Source organism: Acartia tonsa, chromosome 12, assembly GCF_053477335.1.
Source record: "Acartia tonsa isolate MP-2025a chromosome 12, ASM5347733v1, whole genome shotgun sequence".
NCBI lineage: Eukaryota > Metazoa > Arthropoda > Copepoda > Calanoida > Acartiidae > Acartia > Acartia tonsa.
In genome coordinates this window covers 34,752,038-34,771,440 of record NC_137271.1, presented here as the reverse complement: position 1 = coordinate 34,771,440, position 19,403 = coordinate 34,752,038, and the positions used below count along the sequence as shown (strand labels likewise).

The 19,403-nt window shown below is 32.9% G+C and overlaps 1 protein-coding gene across 8 annotated transcripts; it reads left to right on the top strand.

Moving 5' to 3' along the window:
- The first annotated feature begins 954 nt into the window (after positions 1 to 954).
- On the top strand, positions 955 to 14,932 carry crp (transcription factor cropped). 8 transcript variants are annotated; one of them, XR_013884683.1, is made up of 19 exons: positions 959 to 1,263; positions 2,624 to 2,684; positions 3,088 to 3,231; positions 3,773 to 3,849; positions 4,227 to 4,359; positions 4,943 to 5,041; positions 5,390 to 5,471; positions 6,558 to 6,664; positions 7,187 to 7,336; positions 7,762 to 7,806; positions 8,964 to 9,068; positions 9,343 to 9,441; positions 10,066 to 10,200; positions 10,936 to 11,050; positions 11,468 to 11,559; positions 11,808 to 11,881; positions 12,351 to 12,646; positions 13,129 to 13,854; positions 14,167 to 14,932. XR_013884683.1 is itself a non-coding variant. In XM_080179314.1 (18 exons), exons 2-17 carry the CDS (start codon positions 1,360 to 1,362, stop codon positions 11,877 to 11,879), a joined length of 1,674 nt encoding a protein of 557 aa, XP_080035440.1. In that variant the 5' UTR covers positions 1,013 to 1,263; positions 1,349 to 1,359; the 3' UTR covers positions 11,880 to 11,881; positions 12,351 to 12,652. The 8 variants fall into 8 exon arrangements, 2 of the variants coding, with proteins under 2 accessions (XP_080035440.1, XP_080035441.1); XR_013884681.1 differs by lacking the exon at positions 13,129 to 13,854 and adding an exon at positions 1,349 to 1,517 and having other exon boundaries at positions 1,013 to 1,263; XR_013884680.1 differs by lacking the exon at positions 14,167 to 14,932 and adding an exon at positions 1,349 to 1,517 and having other exon boundaries at positions 1,013 to 1,263; positions 13,129 to 13,157.
- Positions 14,933 to 19,403: the final 4,471 nt, after the last annotated feature.

The window sequence follows — 19,403 nt, the reverse complement described above, 5'->3', positions numbered from 1 at the left end:
CGGCCAGACCCAAAATTAATTGTAATATCCATTTGTTTCTATCTAGATGCTGCGTAAGGCTAAAATAACAATTAAATAATTTTATACTATTAAAAAACCTTAAAATATGCCAATGTGTAGAAGAAATTACGCAATTCATGTAAAAAATACACCGGTACGTCAAATCAGCTGATCATACCCACACTTATTTCCGTAACGAGAGTTCTAAAAATAAATTGTCCGTCAAAAAATAGCGTATTTAATCATGTTTGTAAACAAACCATTGTCTGCTAATTTTGAAATGTTCAACGCCAAAGACGACATTTTAACAAGCTTCTTTTGAGAAGGACGCTTTCTATAATTTATTTATAAAATCAAGATGGCGTCGGTTGTCCATCTTCCCCCCTTAAAATCCTTCCCCTACTACGACTTTGCCCCACTTTAAATGTTAATCGCTCACAAATAAATTTCTGCGCAATAAAGAAAATATTTTTTTAATGACAACGTTTTTAAACTCATAATTTAGGATAACAAAAATGATATTTTGATGTGTGAAAAAATTAAGGTTTTTATTCTGAATTTTTAAAATTCAAATTTTAATGAATGCTATCGGAATTTTTTTACATTTCATTTGAATAAATACATTAACATTTTTTCTAGCTAAATAATAAAATTTTAATTTTTCTTTTGATGTTATCGCGCCCTTTTAAATAATTTGAAGATTTTTTCAGATAAAATTATTATTATTATTATTGAAGTCACGTATTATGTATTAGGTGAAAAAATAAAGCTATATTTGTGAGCGCTGCAATGTTTCATGGGTAAAACATGGAGGCAAATTAGAGGGGAGGTGAGACAAGGGAGATGTTTGGATATAAACCTCCCTTTTGATCCTAGCCCCCCTTATATTTTCATGTTTGATAACAGAGTCACCCCCGAGCAAGCTATACACTGTGCGCACCCCCATGCACAGCTGAACAAAGCAGGGGAGGCCAGGGGGAGTGGGGGACAAACTCACACACCCTCCATCCACTCATACAACAAACAACAATTTAGATCATCTGTAGCCCAGCTGATGCATTTATTTCTGCTATTTAAAAATACAGAAATAACAAGCGTATAAGATAAATAAATCCGCCAAATTATTGGCGAAAAATCCGCTAACTAGTGTTTGGCCAAAAATCCGTGAAAATATTTGTGGCCGCAGGGTGCTGATTTTAGAGGATTTTTCAAGGGGGAGTTTTAGAACTCTGCCCGGGTCCTTGCAATAAAAACTTTACAAAGGTGCGTAAATTATATTAATTTCAACTTTACAATATCATTTTAATTGTTTTCATTTAAAAATTGTAAAATTTATGTTCTTTTTAAGTCAGTAAAGCAATGGAAAATTTGGATATATACGGCGATCTTTCGGTTAGCGGGAATTCGAACCATTATGGGACTGTGTCGGCGGGAGCGTCGCCAGAAGACTATGGCTCGACGTCTAGCCTCGTTCAACAGGTCGACGAACAAATGAAGTCGGTCATTAATATTGGAAGGTAGTTTTACTGCGTGAAAAACACCTCAAAATCCCTTTAATAAACACCCAAAAAATTACATATTATCTTACTAAAAATTAATATATAAATCCAGTTTTTAGTGTTAAAATTGTGATTTTTATAAAGTTTTATTACTAACACAATATAGTATAAGTGATTTGTTACCATTTTAGTGAAAATAAAGTAATAATTTATTGTTTTAAAAGTTGGTATTAAAGGGAGGTGGGGAGTGTAAAGGGGGAAGGGGGGTAAATTGCCAGAAAAAATTACATTTATATAATTTAATGTCATTATTGAGCTCTGGGTGTTTTAACGTTGAGCTGTCGACTGTATACCTCCTCGCCGTATATTTGTGTATTAATCACCTGATCTGCGGCCTAGTGAACATATGATTGTTGTAATCATATGGTATATATAATATATACATATAATCAGCTGGTAATGTATACTATACACAGCTGGTAGAGTACCACATAATCAGATGTTTCTTGCATAGCATTGTCTTGTAACAAGCCGGTTTAAGACACCGATTTTTTACACACACCCATTGTTTTTGTTTTACATTTTTGAAAATGGTTCCTACTGCTGGGAAATTAAGTTTGTTAGGTAATTGAGAAATAATTTGATCGATTTAATTTTGCCTTTTGAAATTAATCAGTTGATTTTTTTATACTAAAAATAATATACTGCAAAATTACATATAAACTAAATATTTACACATTACACACTTTTCAAAATACTTTATAACAAAAAAATAAGAAGGGCAATACTTTTAAAATCTCGTAACCGAAGTATCTCTGACATCAAATAAGATTCTTATTTGTAAAATCTTGGGGATTTAAACTATGGATCAATTCAAGGATCTAAAAAGATAAGGTAATGGACAAAAGATTATTGTACATACCCAATGATGTTAAACAAAACTATCCATTCTAAATAGAAAAATTAATGGAGCTTGGACACTACTGAATCATTTACACACGGATAAGATAACATGGATACAAATCTTTTGGGTGTGATTTTAATATAAAGTCAAATGTCCCTTTTATCCCTGGGACCAAACATATTTTTTGGTTGGATATATAATTTTGTTTTATTTGTTTTAGGGGAGGAAGTCAACATCTGGTTAAGGTGATGACGCCCACAGACATGGGGGAGGACGATCAGGTAATTGCTTGTTGTTCATTAAGATCTCTAGTTCTTAGATATCTTGACATGACTACTGTCTAGGTACCTATTTAGATTGGCATGCATATTTGTAAAAGTTGTTAAAATCTAAATAAAAAATCGTGGTTTAGTAAAAATGAAGGGGGGGGGGGGGTGCGTAATGACATCTGACTGTAAACTGTGAGCAAAATAGTCTAAATATTGAGATGTTACATAAGCCTAGTCATATTGATACTCCATCAAATTGGCAGAAAAGCATTAAAGAATTATTTTCAGGATAGGCCAGGTAAGAAAAACCCTGCGGAAATGGGATTTTTAGACCTTTTTGGTCCATTTTGATGTAGAAATTTACTATTAACTATTGTTTTTTTTCGAAGTTTGTTTAAATCATATCTCCATTAAGGATAACGTCGGGGGCCCCATGAACCTGGAGCAGACCTCTGAGAAGAGAATTCGCAGAGAGATCGCCAACAGCAACGAGCGTCGGCGGATGCAGAGCATCAATGCGGGCTTCTCAAGTCTCAGGAATCTTCTGCCGCACCATGAGGTATGACTCGGATAGGAAGGGGGATATTAGACTAAATTATAGTGGTAACCAAAGTTTTATAAATATACTTTCCCTGTAATTGCCCTATGTATCTAAATGTGTATTGGTTGTATCAGATATATCAGAATTTTCATATTTTGGGGAAGATTTATTTATCTGTCATGAATGCATCACTGAATATCTGCCTATTTATTTACAAAAGAGTTTACTTTATTTTTTGATGGCTTAGTGTTTACCGTTTATAGGGACGAGAAACAAAAGTTTGAAGGAAATTTATGTTCCTATTAATATTTTTTTTGTTCTTTTGATGTAGTTGAGGATACTTCTAAAACCTTCTAAAGAAATCGTCAATAGAACTCCCCACCCACCTTCCCAAAGAGAAAAAAATATATAAGTGTATAATTGGGTCTACCTTCTCCTCTCTTTCTTTTTCAGCCGCCCAAATACGCCTCCTAGAATTTTTTTTTAACCTTAACTTAACCTTTCAAAATTGATCTTAAGATTATTTATTTTCCGAGTTAATATTTAATATATTTTGCAGGGAGAAAAGCTGAGCAAGGCTGCTATTCTGCAACAGACTGCTGAATATATTTATAGCTTGGAACAAGAGAAAACAAGGTAAATAACTTCTCTTTATGACAATGAAATAAGCACCTAATGGCCAGTTCGAGAATATATACAATATACATTGTACACTTATGCAATACTAGCACAAGAAAGTTTCTATAATATGATTCATCTTTAGAATTTGCGTATTATTTTGTATGACGTCAATACTTACTCTTGTTGCAAACTTTATTTATATTTTTCTGAGAGAAAAGATATTTTGGCATTTCTCTTTCTTTTAGATTCTTCGCATTATATTTAAATTTAAATATTTTTAAGATTACTGCCTCTACGTAATTTTTTTATTAACAACTAATTCATCATTAACTTTCAGTCAGCAAAAAGTTATTTTACATTTGAATACATCATTAATTTCAACATATATTCAGGTTGCTAAGTCAGAACTGTCAACTGAAACGTTTACTCGGGCAGACCCAGCATGTCATGGAAACTGACGAAGTAGACTCGGGCCCAGCTCCCAAGAGGAGGCTTATTGATACTGGACAGAAGCTTCTGTTTGAGGTAAATATACAGTGGCTGCTCTACAAATATTATTTGGGGTATGAATGGGAAGGGAATACATTTTTCAACGTTTCTGCATATCTGTTTAAAGACGCGTATAATTTGCATATCCTTTGGTATAATATCTAGGGTTTAGCCATTACTCTCAAAATATTACAAAATACAGGATTTGAGATCAATAGGAGTAGAATTATATTTTAAAGAAGAATTCAATAATGTATTAGCAATGACTAGGTATCTTTAATTGATGCTATATGTATATAATACTAGTTGCTACGCACCTAGGGTCACATAAAACTGGGTTGGGGTTAATTTTTGTTGGGGGCGATTTCTCTAGGATGGAGGGTTGTACCCTCCCTAAAGATGAATATAAACTTCCTAGGACCTGTACTAAGCTACACTGTATAGGAGAACCATATCGATTCAGTGGTTGGCGAGATCCTTCGGTACACGCACACAATAAGATACAGATTCTGCTTCTTTTCTATAAGGATATTTGACCTAAACCTTTAAAAACGCTTGTAAATACAATACATTCAGATTTAACAAATATAAAATTAATATTATTTAAATCTTACTATAGGAGGAGAATGAGGAAATTGCAGAAATTCAAAACAAGTATGAGCGTGAGCGTAGGACGCGCATGCAGTTAGAGGAGAAAATAAACAATCTTATGTCCCAGGTTTGTTGTGCTTTTTTACTAATGCTAATAAGATTAATGTACTAAATTAGGTAAAGTCCTTGCGTAGTCTGAAACTATAAAATAGCCTAGGTATACTTTTTTCCTATGAACTTATAAATAATATCTTTCCTTAATCTTAAAGTAAAAATTTGTAAAACAAAAGGTAAAGTTTTGAATTTTTTTACCAAAACTTGTTCTTGCTAATCTTGAAAGTAATACGACTACTACCTTTTACAGTGAAGCTTTTCATAGAATTTTTACATCTTTTTTTTCAAGAGGAAAAAAATACTTTCCTTCTACTATCTTGTAAGTAATTCTTATGATTTTAAAATGTTTTCTCTAATTAAGTTTGGCGGTGGAGGTGGCGGCATCGTGACCTCCAGGTCTGGTGGTATGACAGACATGTCTGTGGCTCCAGAAATTATTGAAAGTAAGACGATTTGTTTCTTCATTTCATAATTAAAATTATGGAAATTCTAAACTTTAATATGTAAAATAACTATTATTAGAAGGTAGCTTTCGATATCCCCTTTTTTCCGACCAAAAGTGATATTTTGACCCAAAATCCGTGAAAAAACAACCCGATTTTTTTATATGATTCATTCAAAGTTCGAATCCGTCTGGTTTGAATTCGCCAATATTTTGGAAACTAGATCAGAATCCGACTGATACAGCTATCACTGCTTATATAAAATGTAGGCCTGTCATAAGGAAAAAGGATAAGAGGATGAATACTCACCCCTTTTTCATGGTAAAATACTACTTCCCCATCCCTAAATTTAGAAGCAGACGAAAATCAAAAACCGCCCAGGGCTTTTTGTAAGTCAATCATAAATAATAATGTGAATAAAAAGAAAAGCGATATTTAGCAAATAGCCGTGGGCGGTCAGAATCAGCTGAATGTTCATTATGAAAAAAATTTCCCCCTTTTTAGAAATAGAAGGATTCATCTTTCATGAACAAATTTTTTTAAATAAAGATTAAATTCTATGTAATTTTTAATTAAAACATTAAAACGAAAATATCTAATTTAATATTTTTGCCCTAAATATGGAAGTAGTAAAAAGTAAAAAAATATTTTTTTTAATAATTTTTAATCCTCCCATTTGAAAAGTAGTGGAATAGCAATAAATTTTAGCGCGGCAACAGCGCTGAGTAGGCCTCTAGGCCCACTGCCTATTTTCGTCTTCTAGTTGCTTCGATTCCTCTCTTTTATTTTTTTCTCTATGAGGCCTGTGTGAATGTTTTATAAAGAGACCAATAGATCTCCAAATACTAGCTACACTAGATATAACTGATAAAGAACCATTCGGTGCTTATTCTTAAAGTACCTATCGAGCATTGAACCACTGCCACCAACTCCAACATATTTTCCAATGTCTAACCCCGCGGGGCCTAAACACCGGATGCGTTAACCCCCCCCCCCCCAAAAAAAAAAAAAAAAAAATAGCCTAAACTGAACTAAAGTCATACTGCCAACCGCCAAAAATTTTTATGATATTTAAACCTTGTTAAGGTGTTGGTGGGTTGGGACAAACAATTATAACACCAGGTGACAAAAAGGGAATGGAAACAATCATCTTTCAAACAACTTCAGGGGATAAACTACCTAGCATCATCCAGGTAAATGATAGATAGAAACCTATAAGATTTATATTTAGGTAGATATAAAAATTTACATGTATTTACGAAGATAGGATAGCCATAAGGTAAATATTTAGAGAGGTTATTAGATTGTGAAAGGAAACCCAACTTATTTCAAATTTTAAACTACATCTATATTAAATAATTTGAAAGAATTTCAATTTTCTACCAGGTAGTTATAAAAAATATTAAGACAAAAAATCATACTTTTGGATATATGAATATAAATGGCTGTCCTGTTTTCACAAAAACAGTTTGATGACTATTATGGTGGTGCCTAATTTATTGCTATAGATTGTAATTAAAAATTATATATGTGAGATGGTATTCTTGTAACTTTTATAACTTATGCTTGCAATCAAACTTGTTAAATGCACATTATACAACTATCCTTTTGATAAAACTACTTCCTAGTGTTTAACATATTCAGACTTTACTTATTATAAATGGACAGACAGAAAGACATCCTGCGACTAAACTTATTTTGTTATTCATCCTCAGGTGAAGGATGGAAGCAAGGTTGAAGTAGAGCACCTGCCCCGGCTACCAGAATTCGTATCTGCGGACGGAACGGCCGGTACCGCCCTGGAGATCACCAGTGTCCAGGACCCGGAGACCGGTGCCACCAGGCAGTATATTCTTACCACACAGGTATACATACATACATACATTCTTTTAGCACTGGAAGTAAAATTATTAATCCTGCTTAGATATTGAAATACCATACATTTTCTTCAAACATTTATCGTTGTTTTTTTTACATTGAGGCATTTAAAAAAGGGGAAGTATTCACAATTTTATACTTAATTGTAAAACGAGGGAGGGAAGTGACATTGGAATGTAAATTAAACTGGTATCTTGTGTTTTATTATATTTTATCTACACTAATTGTGTCTAAACTTATCAGCCAATGATTTTAGTCTACATAAGGGATGATCTTATTATTATATTATTTTAATTTATATTCCACTGTCCTATCTCCAAAGATACCCGCGTCAATCAAAGATTTATTTTACTATTTCAGTAAGTCCTACCTAGTTAAAATTATCTATAAATAAACTGGTGATTATTTTCAGGGGGATCAAGTGTACAGTACATTGCTCCCCTCAAACTTTTCCACGGTAGTAAACAATTTTTTCTACCTAGAATACATTAATATTGTAACTTGTTTTGTGTTAACTTTGATATATTTATACCAGTGGGTTTTGTAGTTTGAACATGTTTGTGCTGAATAATATGTCAATTTTAAACCTATTTAACTTTGGGTATATTATTTACCTAGTAATTTTTAATGCGAATAATGTGCACCTTTAAAATGTTTTATCATATAACTATTTGATTCTTAAAAAATAACAAAAGAGGGAAGGCGGCTGAGACACTTTTGTGACCCAGCCTATCGGTGTAGCTTTATCATTGACATTAAAATATTTTCTCGTATTAATTCGAATCCGGTGGATAGGAACCGGTTCTCATCCATACGAAAAAACTATGTCTAGCATCGTATTATATCCAGCTTTCTACGAATATTAAATGTACAATCATAAGATTAAAACCAGTTTTTTAGCCCGTGCCTTCGGCACCTCGGGGCTAAAAAAACTGGTTTTAATCTTATAAATGTACATTCTTTATCCGCGGAAAGCTGTTTATAATACGATGCGAGAAATAACTATTATGAATTTAATATGATTTCTATCAAGTTATGTTATCTTAACCAAGGGGTTAGTTTGTTTGCGGTTTTTATAAAGGGAGATTATATACCTAGTAGGTATTATTGTAAGTATCCAAGTAGTACATTTAGAAACATCATAGAAAGCTTAAAATTATGTATGCAGGGGTGTATATTCTGCACAAGATTTATTTTGTTCCCCGGTTGCAAAATATTTTATTTTCTCCCCTCAAGGAGGGGAAAAAATGTTTTCAGTACTCATTTTCCCCCTTCCTTTATTAGGAGATTCCGTGCAGAATATACACCTCTGTATGTATGGATTATAAGGTCTTGTTTTTAATATTAATACAAATGTTTGTTCTTCCTATTGTCTAGATTTTGTACCTTCTTGGATATTCTTCATAATACTAATGGTTTGCACTGGGTTTTGTCAGGTGGGTGTAGACACCCCCTCTGCACCTCCTTCTGCAATCTTATGCAATAGATACTTTTATTACATGGTAAAAACAATAATCTTGTATTCCTCAAGTTAGGTGCATTAGTTTTGTATTGTTTTGACCAAATTTTGCAATAAAACATGCACAAAATCTTAAGTCTCAATTTTAAATTTAGATGGGAAGTGACTCCGGGCCATCCAAGAACCTGGAGACCATTGTGGAGGCCATCAGACACCTGGAGGGTGACCACCTTTTCAGCGAAGAAACAGGACCCCATCAGGTATAGTTAGATAGATGAACATACAGATAAAGCAAGACAAATAAGAAGGGTGTGGGAGGGGCAGATATGTAACTTAAGTTTGTAACATCATAACCTAAAACAGAAATCTTTGCTGCTGCAGAAACTGGCTGTCATCTTTTGAATTCTTCCCCACATTTCATGTCGAATTTTTAGGTACCTGGTGGACGTGACACTTTTTTATTTATTATACATCGACATATAACTTTCCTTTCTTTATATAATAAAACATTAACCAATTTTTTTTTCTCTGAAGGTTGTTAAAGAGGAGGTCGTAGAGTCAACAATTTCTCTGAATGAGGATTCAACCATGGTCGAGATGACTCTTCCTGCCAGTATAACTGGTCAGGTCCAGGTATAGTAGATATATAGATACAACATGGTGGAGATGACTCTTCCTGCCTATGTTAATGACCAGGTCCAGGTTTAGTAGATAGATAGATACTTGGTGGAGATTACTCTTCCTGCAAGCATTACTGGTCAGGTCCAGGTATAGTTGATGTATAGATGCATGGTGGAGATGACTCTTCCTGCAAGCATTACTGGTCAGGTCCAGGTATAGTTGATGGATAGATACATGGTGGAGATGACTCTTCCTGTCAGTATTACTCGTCAGGTCCAGGTATAGTAGATAGACAGATACATGGTAGGGATGACACTCTTCCTGCCAGTATTACTGGTCAGGTCCTGGTATAGTAGATAGATAGATACATGGTGGAAATGACTCTTCCTGTCAGTATTACTCGTCAGGTCCAGGTATAGTAGTTTGATAGATGCATGGTGGAGATGACTCTTCCTGTCAGTATTACTCGTCAGGTCCAGTTATAGTTGATAGATAGATACATGGTGGAGATGACTCTTCTCGCCAGTATTACTGGTCAGGTCCAGGTATAGTAGATAGATAGATACATGGTGGAGATGTTATTTTGTTTAAGATTTAGAGGATAGCTAATGTATATTGTATTATGTTTAATTTTAGATACCAGTATCAACACTGGTGAGCTTACCCCGAGTCCCTGTAACCTTCAGTCTCGCCAACTCCACCTCCTCCCTGGGCACGGGCACCATCTCCTCGGGAAAATTAAATACCAACTCTCTACCCATGCTACCACAGGTTAGATAGATAGATTGTAGATAGATATATTGGTAAATAATCAAATCATGGTTAGTCAGGTAGATTTACAGATTGGTTGATACAGATAGAGAGAGACAGACACATATATTTAGACAGACTTGGTCAGTTTGTTTGATTGACAAGCAGATAGACAAATAAATAGATCATTTGTTTTATTTATTGCTTTATACTTGGATAATGTGAATTTACAATTTGTAAGTATACTAGGTGTATATCAATGGATGTAGAATATCCGTGGATTTTATGACAAGGGAAAAATTGTCAATTTAGGTTGGTAATATAGGTATTTGGTCAGTTCGTTAATCCATTAGGAGGTGAGGGAATGGAGTTTGGAATGAAAGGGGGTAATAGTTATTTTAGCCCGCTGCGTGGTTAATTTAATTAGAGAGCATGAAAATCTGGTGTAATATCCAAGTAATAATACATCTATTTATACATTAGAGTAAAACACTAGAGGGAGAAAGGGTTAGATAAATTTATTTCCCCATCGTAACCACCTTGCGCGCAACCTTTCTATTGAGTCATTGAAAATCAACCAATGCAATGGTGTCGCTTATATAACACAGCTAAATAGTAGAAAATAGTTTAGAAGCAGACGAAAGAGGTCTTTGAAAAATTAAGACAGGTAGTTGTCTATATACTTCTATACTATAGATCTAGTTGTCTGTATATACATCTATACTATAGATCTGTTATTTATACATCGTTTTTTAGGTTCCTGTGAGTATAAGCCAACTAGCTGGGGTCACAAGCATACAACAGCTTGATCTCAAGCATTTTCAACCAGCTAACATTCTCGGCACAGATCCAATTGAGCTTGCCAATATAGGTACGTCATTTTTATCTAACTTATTATAGAGTAGTTGCGCTTTTGAAAAAATAGTCTATTCTTGAATGAAAGTTTCACTTAAATAAAGTATCAAATAGATGTTAGGACGAGAAGATATTATTGAGAATCAACCTTATCTTTCTTAATTGCTCTTCTAGTATTTCACCCAAATAATTGAAAATAACTACCGTACCTACCTATTAAATTTTATCATTTTTACGCCTTTTGTCAAAGTAGAATGCTGTTTGTTTATCTAGTTGTATAATATTATTCAACGTAATATTGCCATTCTCCATTTTATTTTTCCAAAATTATGTAAAGCTTATTTAAATTTTATATTAGATTGTTCTTTAGGTTTTGTATGTCTATTGTGGCATAAGTTTTTCTAAAGACTAATCTTGATAAAATTATTTGTAGGCCCCCCTCAGACATCTCCTGTGAACCTTGAATTAGCCACATCGGGGAATATTACACCTACCAGTGAAATTTCTACAGTTTCTGACTCACAGGTATGTAAGGACATCTAGATATCCTGACTATCTTTTCTAGCTGCCTATCTATTTAAGAAAAAAAGCCTTTTACAATTTAAAAAAAAGTCAACTAGAAGCCCAAACCTGTCCAAAATCCTAACGAAATAATATTTCTTTTCAAAAAAGTTTTAAATGCTTCCAACGGGAATTTAATAAGAGGCTTAATGCACGACTGTCGATGTCTGATTAACTCAACCACAACAAATAATATTAAAATTTTCTTTCAGGGCCATTTAACGAATTCGCCGCCACAGTCAAGTCCAGTCAATTTGGCGCAATCTCAAGCTAATGATCAGTAAAGGTATGTAGCCCCCCCCCCCCCTTTCATATGTCTTAATATCCAAGGTTGATGTATGATGTGATCATACATCATAATATCTAAAGTTATTTGTGGCAATAAATATATAAGTATATATAAATAACCCAGATAACTTTCTAGTTCTATTGGTAGGGACCATTTTCCTCTGCTACTAAATTGCTTTCCCTATTGCGACTTGGCTGTGTTATTATTTTCGACGCTATTGGCTGATATTCGAAGACCCAATTGAAAGTCGGCACAGGGTCCCTAGAACATACAGTTATTTAACCCCTGCCCCCTCTATTATTTTACTTTAATCTAGCGGCCATGCCTCTAGGAGTAATTGGGAAGAAGTGGGACGAGAGTCGAACCTTTTGTATTACAAAGAAAAGTAAAAATAAACCTTTTTAGTGTCGTTTAGGGTTAGAACCTCTCACCTGACCATAAAATATTAAAAAATTTAATGTTTAAGGTGAAGAAAGATCGAAGGAGCGCCAAAATTTGCATAAAAACAAAATTTCACCATCACCACCACCAAACAGATACAGAAACAGAAACAAGCAGAAATCAAACATAAAAAAGTTAAAATAAAATTGCCAGTTATTAAAAAAAAACCAAGGAACTATCGCAAGATGATTAAAGTTAGTCCTTAGTAAAACAATAAAATGACTGTTTATAAGATATAATGGTTTATTTTATAAAGTGTTTTAAAATGTAAAAGTGAGCTGTAAAAAAAGAACATATGAGAGAAATATAAACTAATCGCAGGTAGTTTTGAGCTTGTTTGCCAATTTGGACTTTTAGATATTTTGCAGTTTATTCTCAAATTGAAATCGTGATGTTTTGGGAAATCTATGTGTAAAGGGATAGTTTTTTGAAGTGCAATTGATTGATCCTTGATATGCTATTTAGGTAGGTATGATAAAGAAATGAAAAGTTATTTATATCACTTCCAAAAATGTGCAATTTGTAATCATAAAAGTCATTTCAGAAAAGTATTATATTCTTTAGTCACAAGAAATTCAAAAAACAATATTTAATAGAATAAAAGGAGGTTACTTTATGAAAACTACAAAGTAAAATGTAGTTTTCTGAAATTGATGCCTAATAAATTATAGATTAAGAAAAAAACGATATCACTATTATTTCATTGATCAAATACACTTGGTGAAACTACCCCTTTAGTGAGATATAAAGTTCATAATGCCAGACACAGTTTTAAACTACCTAAATTATTAACTGTAAAACAGGGTTTTAACAAGACCATGAAAACAAGAAATCTTTTTAAAAATGTTTTAAATGGGTTAAAAATAGTCATAAAAGTCATTTTATAACTTATTATAATTTCCTAAATGGAATAATATTTTACCCATAGGTCTCAAAACAAAATTGATAGGGTTCAATATTTAAGAGCTTCTCATTTTTAAAAAAATGTATCGATACTACAAATTTAAAAGAGCAAAATTGTAACCAATCAATTTTGAATTAATTTTGTTTTAAATTATTAAAAAGAAATTAAGTAAGTGTAAAAAAAGTGCAGGGAGAGAGGGATGTGTAACCAGAAGAAAAAAATAGCATGATATCAAAGATTTGTACGCCTTAAGGAGGTAGGGGACATTAAGCTGTACATTATACTGGTACCCAAAGTTTTATAGCCACCACGTTATCATATTCGAAGGCTGAAGAATTTGTGAATTAAAAAAAAATTTGATTGTTATTAGAATTGTGTGTAAACTTTCCAACCAACAATATTCATTTACAGAATGGGTAATTTTGTTTATCCTCATTGGAGATCTACATCTATTGTCCTTATCCCTTAAAATCCCTGGGTTATCCTGCTATTATTTTCTTCTGAATGCATTTCCCTTACCCTGAATAAAAGCTGTGAAATATATTTATTTTATAATTCTTTGTAAATTTGGTTTTGTCTTGCAAGAAGTGTTCTTTTTATGTACGCATATTTTTTTCCATACGCTGTTAAGAGTTTATTTCCATATGTCAATATTCTTGCTTAACAGATTTGAAACTTTTTAATTTGATTGAAATATTGTCAAGTATATTTTTTTGGCTTGTATGTAAGTATTTAGAACCCTGGGGCCGATTAAACAGGAATTAATCCTACACTTTTTCATTTAAAAAACAAACAAAAAAATATTGTATATTTCTTATTAAGATTTTTGTCATCTTAATTAGGTAATAGATATTTTTTTGAAAATTTAAATTGCTAAATTTAAGGACTTGAAACTGAATTACATTACATATGGATAATGGAAATAAATATTTGACAGTGTAAAAACAAGCTATGTATGTAATTTTTATATACTTCTCAGTTTTAATGTGATTTTGGTTTATTGTAACATACATAAATGTGTAAAAAAAGGTATCTTTTCTATTTATCATTAAAAGCAAATTAAAAATCTCCTAATAAGAATCCTGAATTTAACAGAAATTTACAAATTAACCATTTTTATTTGGGACATGGATTTTTTTTTAGATTTAAATGGGATGGGGTTTAGCATCAGATGAAAATCTATCTTTCCAGTATGACTATAAAACTGATTAATATCCTTGGATTCAAACCAGTTTTGATGAGATATCCTACTGAAAAATAAAGTATTATAGACAAATTTCAAGTAATAGAAAAATAAAATTCATAAAATTAACGTTAGTTTTTCGTAGCTCTGGCCTTCAGCCACTTGGGGCCAACAAAACTGGAATTAATCCTATAATGTGTTCATTTACCAACTGCGGAAAGCTGTCTATAATACGATGCGATAAATAACAATTCCTTTACCTTTCCTCCAAACATTTAAATGACAAAAAGTCGAAAATGTGGGAAAAATAGATTTTCTTTATTCGCCCTATCCCGTTTCCTATTCTGTCCTTATGTCCTTAAATGATCTCCTGTTTATTAAAGAAAAATAATTAAATAAGAATAAAAACAAATCTTATATTTTTTATGAAAATGGATGTTGTATGAAAATTTATTATTTTATTTTACATTTTTCACAATTTTGTTTCAATAATCATTAAATAAAATAGTTCAATAGAAAACATTGTTGTTGTTTTTAAAGTCCCTTTCCCGCCTACTGGCCAATTAACGAGTTCCTTTTTAGCAACCTAAATTGACGACAATTTTTCCCCTGACATCGTAAATTCTATATTTCTTTCCTTTGCTAACATATTGTGTACTATTTGTTAAGACGAACTTGGAGCTTTAGATACCTAGTACTTTTTGTTTCTTTCCTAACTTTATTTTTAAAATTTTTCCTAAAAACTATGCCAGAAGGGAAAGGGTATGTGGTTAACTGGCTGGACGGTTTCCCTCAAAGTATATAAATTCGAAAAAGAGTGGGACGGTGAGTTTTTCGGTTTTGTTATTGCGGTAGGTCAGGTTTATTTTGTATTCTGGGTAGCCCAGCAGTGTTATCAAATTTTAGGTGGAGGCCCCGCAGAAGTTAGGCATAGGTAGAAAATTACACCCCCACTCTACTTATTTTCTATTTAAAAAATCCAGCCTCCATCACCCAAAACTTTGGATTTGGACTGCCTATCCCTGATTAAAAGGATGTCAAATTGAAAACTCCAAATAGATTTTTTATGTTAAATATTTGAAACTAGCGGCTACGCCCCCTAGATGCCTCTAGAGGCACTTGAGGAAGGGGGAGTCGAATTTGATGACCCAATTTCTTATTTTAGATTTTAAAAGAAAAAGTAAAAAAAAATTTTGAGGGGTAGAATATTTTTTGCCCCCCCCCCCCTCTTTTTTAATTTTAGTTAATTTTTTTTTTTTGGGTGGGGGGTTCGGAGTGTCCCACCTCTCAAGAAAATAGTTATCGGTTCAGCGGTTAGCGAGATCCTTCGGTACAGACAGACAAACAGACATCCTGTTACTTTAGTGTAATGATTGTGTCCTAGCCTATTATCATCTGTTTTGGTTTTAACTTAAAGATGGGTTAACTCAGCCATTTTTAATTTCTACTAATTTACGTTATCATTTTCCTATCTTGAGCAATTATAGAAATTGCCAGATAAAGTATATCCGGTACGTTCCCTCAAAGTGCCTGTGAGCACTGAAACTTACCCCTTCGTTGATTAATTAAAAATTTTCTTCTAGCTTCAAAAATAAGAAAATTACAGCCGTTTGAAATTCTTAAGTAAACAAGGATGACAACATCCATAAAAGCGAAGCACTGAAACGGTAGGACAAACGGACATTAACACTTGTACAGTGTCAGAACTGAATAATCATAATATAAATGTATAAGAGTCAAAGCAAAATTGTAAGTAAATTTGTTGAAAAACTGCTTGATTCAGGATAATGTTTATGGACAATGACATACTAACATTTTTAGGACTTGATTATAGAGTTGCTTCGCTGATTATATTATACTTTGTTGTCCCAGGAATCAATATACCAAAAATCAGATCAATCGGATGATTAGATCACATAAAAATTTGTTGTTAAAAAAGTAAAAAAATCAACATGTTTAAAATGGACGTACGGACATTTTAGTTATTATTATTTGATTCTTTATTTGTCTTTATCATTTACATACAAAAATTACATTTAAAGTTTATCAATATTATTTTAAAAGTCATTCACAATATTCAAAAAAAAAAATGGATAAAAATTATTTATGTACACATATATTAGTGAATATCATATCAAAATTACATTGGTTATAAGAAAAGATTTTTACATACTGTGACATTCCCTTTGTTCAGGCATAATTTACGTCTTCATAACATAATAATGGATCACATTTAAGATGTAATTAGCAGAATGAATAAGTAAGGGAGGGGCATGTACAGTTTTATTAACACTGTTAGGTACAAGGGTCGCCAGAGGATGACTGGTCCCTTACCTTGTTATTGCCCCTTTAATTTAAGTCAGACATCCTGTGGTATTCCCTGAGCCCAGTCATCAATAAAGCCTCAAAGAAATAGTGTATCACATATAAGATGTGCTTGGCAGACTGAATTAAGATGACTGGGGCAAGGACAGGTATTCTGATAGTAGACAGCTCTGACCCTGTTAGGTTTAAGAGTCGCCAGAGGATTAATGAAGGATCATTATCGACTGGTCCCTTACCTAGGTATTTACCCTGTATAGCATGCTTGAGCTGAATAACAGACAGAGTAGGAATAAAATTTATCCAGGGTCAAATTGAATTGTTGTTAATTTTTCATATCCTAGTTTATACCTTTTGTTTTTAAGCAAAAATTTCCTTTGAAAGGAAATAAATTCAAGTAGATTTGATTTTAATGGAAGCTTTTTTTTCAGTCTTGACTGAAAGATAAAATATAACACAAGTATAATTTCAATATTTAAGACAGTTATCATATTACTTGTGAGCGTTTTTGGAACTCCTACTAACAGCCAGCTTGCGTTAGTTTAGTGATGATTATAGAGTTGCAACGCTTGCTAAATCGTACCAAACTATTAAAAGAATCACCATGCAAAATTTGAAATCGATAGGACAATTCTAACATGCCTAAATTAACAAAAAAAGCTATCCGTTACGGACGGACCGACCCTAATTATAGAAAAGCTTCGCTTTTAAAAAGGACCTAAAAACTAAGGTTGTTAAATAAAAGAGTGAAGGAAGCGAAATTTGACTTTGACTTGCTTAAGGTCGGAATTACATTATCAAACAGGGGACTTGCACAAAAATTTTAGCCCTTTAGATCTAATAGGAACTGAGATAATAGAGGGGCGTTGAACGCCCCCCCCCCCCTTCGAACGATTAAGGTGCGGCAAGGGGCCCGACTGTTAAGTGTTAAATAATTACCAATGCCTAACCCCTGTAGGAGGCCCAAACACTGCAGGGGTACCCAGTACCCAATATAACCTAACCTAAAGCAATAAATACACGAAAAAATGCCTCAACTTCCTTTATTTTCATTGATTCTAAAATATGGGGGGGGGGGGATTCTTTGCTCTACTATGATCTTTACGGGAAATCCTAGTACGTTCTTATCAAGCCCACAAAATAATAGCGAACTCAAGAATTTGCAAGGGGGTGTGAGCCTTGAAGGGGGTTGAGATAAGGATAATAATATAGTCTTCATAATTTATCTTTTAAGGGGGTGTTTTTACTGTTAGTGTTCACCCCTCCCTACAACCTAAACCAGGATTAAAGCTACTCTATTTTGTCAATAACCAATAATAAAAGTTTTGAAATATTAGCAGCTAAAGCCACTAAAATTGACGGCAGAGATTGCTGCGAGTCCAAATTCAAACGCGTAGGCAAAATTCAAATATATAAGATTTTATAAGTTATTTCTTTCATCGTATTATAAACGGCTTTCCGCGGATATAAAATGTACAATTAAATGCCGTTTATAATACGATGCTAGACATAGTTTTTTTCGTATGGATGAGAACCGGTTCCTATCCACCGGATTCGAATGAATACGAGAAAGAGATATCCAGATATTGTTATGTTTGAATTGAATTTGAATTAAATATAAATATGACATGTTTAATGAAATAATTTATTTGACAATAAACTGAACAAAAAATTATAAACATGATGAATAACATTTATTACGTCGTTGATTTATACAGTTATTTATAAAAATTAGTAAAATTATGAGAAAAAATAACTTTTTAAAGAAAATTTAGCCGAAATTAGAAAAAACCTTATCATGTGTTGTGTATATTATTGAGCCTCCAACTTCTAGCCTTTCTCCTGAATGGGTTGACCCAGCAAGGTTTGATGACATCCTGTGCCCGCCAGGATAGTGATATAAAAAACTGTATTTTCAGTTGTGTTGAAGGTCAGTTCCTCAAAAATCTCTATCTTTTTAGCGCAAAAAATGGATGTGGGCGTTTTCGCCCTAACCTCTATCAATTAGGGTTAAATTCCAATTTTCAGCCGATTTACTAAACTGCAGACTTATATGAAACTGCAAATTGGTTTTCAATGAAAGGATGGACTGCTGCGGTTTGGGAGAACGACTTGCTAAAATTAGGAAGCTGATTACAGTTGCAATTAGTGGCATATAATGTCCTTCTTTTAACAAACCCCAAATGAATGATAAAACTTAAATATTAGACAAAATTAAAAAATAATATATAATTTATGTCAAAAACTAAAGCGTACTGATTTTCAAATTTTTTTTCTATTCATTTAGATATTTACGTGTTTTTATGTATAATAATATCAATGCAATGAAAATACAGTGTGGCATTGTAAAATATTACATTGGACGATTAATTTATGTATATCCCCAATTTTAATCAACAAAATTACATCTGTATATAAAAATTATTGGTTGAAATGTGTGAACACAGCTAGTTTTGAACTAACCTATCAAGATTTAATAAAGGTATCCAAAGTTTAAGCTAACAACATAGACGTCCAAGGGGAGGGGGGGAAGGGGTGATTACCCCCCCCCCCAAACGAAATATTTTTCATTTTACCCATCCCATTTAGGAGGGGGTATTTACCCACCCCAAACAATTTTAGGGAGGAAAAAAAAAAATATCATACAAAAAAAATGTTGGCGAGCTTCG